Source organism: Passer montanus, unplaced genomic scaffold (genome assembly GCF_014805655.1).
Source record: "Passer montanus isolate IOZ18808 unplaced genomic scaffold, ASM1480565v1 scaffold140, whole genome shotgun sequence".
Classification (NCBI taxonomy): Eukaryota; Metazoa; Chordata; class Aves; order Passeriformes; family Passeridae; genus Passer; species Passer montanus.
The window spans coordinates 587,359-589,815 of record NW_024360942.1 but is presented as its reverse complement, the minus strand read 5'-3'; the positions used below and the strand labels follow the sequence as shown (position 1 = coordinate 589,815).

Here is a 2,457-nt window from a genome sequence, read left to right as displayed (position 1 = left end):
GAGCGGGACCGGAGCGGGGCCGGGCTCCCGCCGCCTCCCGCCGCCGCCGCCTCCCGCTGCCGCCCGCCCCTTCCCGCCCGGCGGCGGCGGGGTTACCATGGAAACGGGCAGCGCCCCGAAACGGGGTCGGGGTTGCCATGGAGACGGGGGGATCACCCCCCAAAAGGACAGGAAGTGGGGGGTGGGGGGGTGACCGGGGAAAGGAGGCAGCGGCACAAAACGGGGTCGGGGTTACGGTAGGGATGGGGCATCACCCCAAAAGAAGGTCAGGGTTAGGCTGGAGGTGGGGCAGCAGCCCAAGAGGAGGCCGGGATTGCCGTAGAGGCAGGGCAGCACCCCAAAATGGGGCCAGGGTTAGACCAGAGATGGGGCAGCGCCCCAAAATGGGCTTAGGGTTACCATAGAGACAGGGCAGCACCCCAAAATGGGGTCAGGATTACCATGGAGATTCAACAACTGCTGCTGATGCCTTCGAGGGGCACAAACATCATCCCCTAAGTCAGCGGGGGCAGCCCCAAAGCCCCCTGCCAGCCGAGGGATGTGTCCTCTGAGGGCACCCACAGAGTCCTGGCAGTGCCCCGCAACCTCCTGCCCACAGTTCAGCCAGGGAGATCCCAGCTCAGAGCCAGTGACACCCACCCTCCTGCGTGGTGGCACACCAGGGCCACACCGAGCTGTGTGGGATGGCACTGCCACACTCACCAGGCCAGTGAAATCGTGGCACTGCTGGGTTGGGCAGGGGTTCAGCACCTCTCCCCTTAGCTCCTGCCCAGCAGCCATGAGACACCAGCACAGACTGCCTGTCATTGTCCCCATCCTCATCCCCCTTCCTTGTCACCATCAGCATCCCAAAAACTCTCCTCAAGGCCTCAGCTGAGCACTCACAAGGGCAGGCTGGTTTTCCACATGCTGCAGTCACCACGGGGCAAGGCAGGGCTGGCAGAGAGGGCCAGCGGGCAGGGCACAGGCAGGGCACAGGCACGGGCAGGGCACAGGCAGGGCACAGGCAGCCCCCAGGCAGCCCCGGGCTCCTGCCCTGCTGCCCACAAGTGGCCCTGCCTGTTGCTGAGCAGCGCCTGAGCCGCCGCCGGATCCCGCTCCGCCGCCACCAGCTGCTCTCCCCGGCAGACGGACGGACAGACGGACGGAGGCAGCGGCTCAGCCCCCGCTGCCGAGCAGGTGCAGCTCGGTGCCACGGGGCACAGGGCGGGGTGTGACGGCGGTGCCAGCGCAGCTGGTGCACCTTGTCCCCGGGGCAGAGGCACAGGGCGCAGGGCCCGGCCACCGCCTGCACCGGCGGGGCACACAGGGGGCTTCTGGAATTTTGGGGGAGGGTAGAGGGGGGAACCCACCCCCCGGAGCAGCCCCTCCTCACTTTCAACACGTGGCAGGGCAGAAAAGGGACAGAGGAGGCGCCAGGCCCGGTCCCACCCTGCTCCCATCACAGGGCCCGGTCCATTCTCAAAGCCTCCCTGCTCAACAGGGGTGCTCAGAGCCTGAGCTTGAGCTGCCATCACAACACCCCCAGTGGGGCTCCCCAAAATGGACCAGCCAGCAGCAGAACAAAGCCAGCAGCACAGCCAGGCTGGGTTTGGGGTGGGCAGGGGTTGGCACAGACCCCAGCCACATCGCTCCATGTGTCCCATCAAAGAGAGTCGTACCCTTTTGGGGTGCCCCAGGACATCCCTGGTGGAGGGGACCCACCTTTCTGTCCCCATCTCCACGTGTCCCCCCTCATTCCCTGGAGCCACGGTTCCCAGGGAGGGTTTGGGGGGGCCTTACCTCCAGGGGTGCAGGGTTAGTAAGGGGCTGCAGGGGCTGCAGGGGCTGCAGGGGCTCAGCAGCGTCGGGCTCTGGCTGCTCGGAGACAAGCTGCAAGGCAAGACGAGCCGGCGCGCTGTCAGCGGCTGATGGATGGCGCTGGTGGCCCCTCGGTGGCACCGTGCCCTGCGGCCGGAGGGGGCCGGGGCCCGGAGCGGAGGGGACAGGGGCCGGGGGGGTCAGGCAGGGAAAGTGAGGCAGAGCTGGAGGGGGAGCGCCGAGGACAGCAGGGACACTGCGGGGTCTGAGGCAGCGGCCGGGAAAGGCGGCGGGAGGTCTGGCGCTGCCGCGGGGGCTGTCACCGGCAGCGCCCGGGGCTGTGACCGCAAGGAAGGACCAGGACCTGCGGCCCGGGGGTGGGGATGCCGCGGGATAGGAGTGGACAGGGATGGGGCACGTGTCGGGACAGGGAAGAGCGGGACGGGGATGGCCCAGGGTCCTGCCGCCCTCCCCCGGTGCCGGTACCGGCGCGCCCCGCCCCGGCTCCGACTCACTCCAAGGTCAGCGAGGGGATCTTCAGCCTGTCCCGACGCGACTTCATGCCGCCGCCGCCCCGCTCCGCTCCCGCTCCGCTCCCGCCGCACCGGCTGCCCCCGCGCTGGGCGGCTCCCGCGGGCGGGCGGCACCGGCGGCCCC

General features: G+C 69.3%; 1 protein-coding gene across 3 annotated transcripts in view; it reads right to left on the bottom strand.

The window, feature by feature from the left end:
• MAST3 (microtubule associated serine/threonine kinase 3) overlaps nucleotides 1-2,401 on the bottom strand; it is a 24,085-nt gene extending 21,684 nt beyond the window's left edge. For 2 of the 3 annotated variants that reach the window (XM_039700392.1, XM_039700390.1), the window contains exons 1-2: nucleotides 2,316-2,362; nucleotides 1,783-1,872 (exon numbers count right to left, since the gene is read on the bottom strand). In XM_039700392.1, the coding sequence (XP_039556326.1) occupies nucleotides 1,783-1,872; nucleotides 2,316-2,362 (137 nt within the window). Of the gene's footprint in view, nucleotides 1-1,782; nucleotides 1,873-2,315 lie in introns of all 3 variants that reach the window. The other variant, XM_039700389.1, reaches the window with a different exon arrangement.
• Nucleotides 2,402-2,457: the final 56 nt, after the last annotated feature.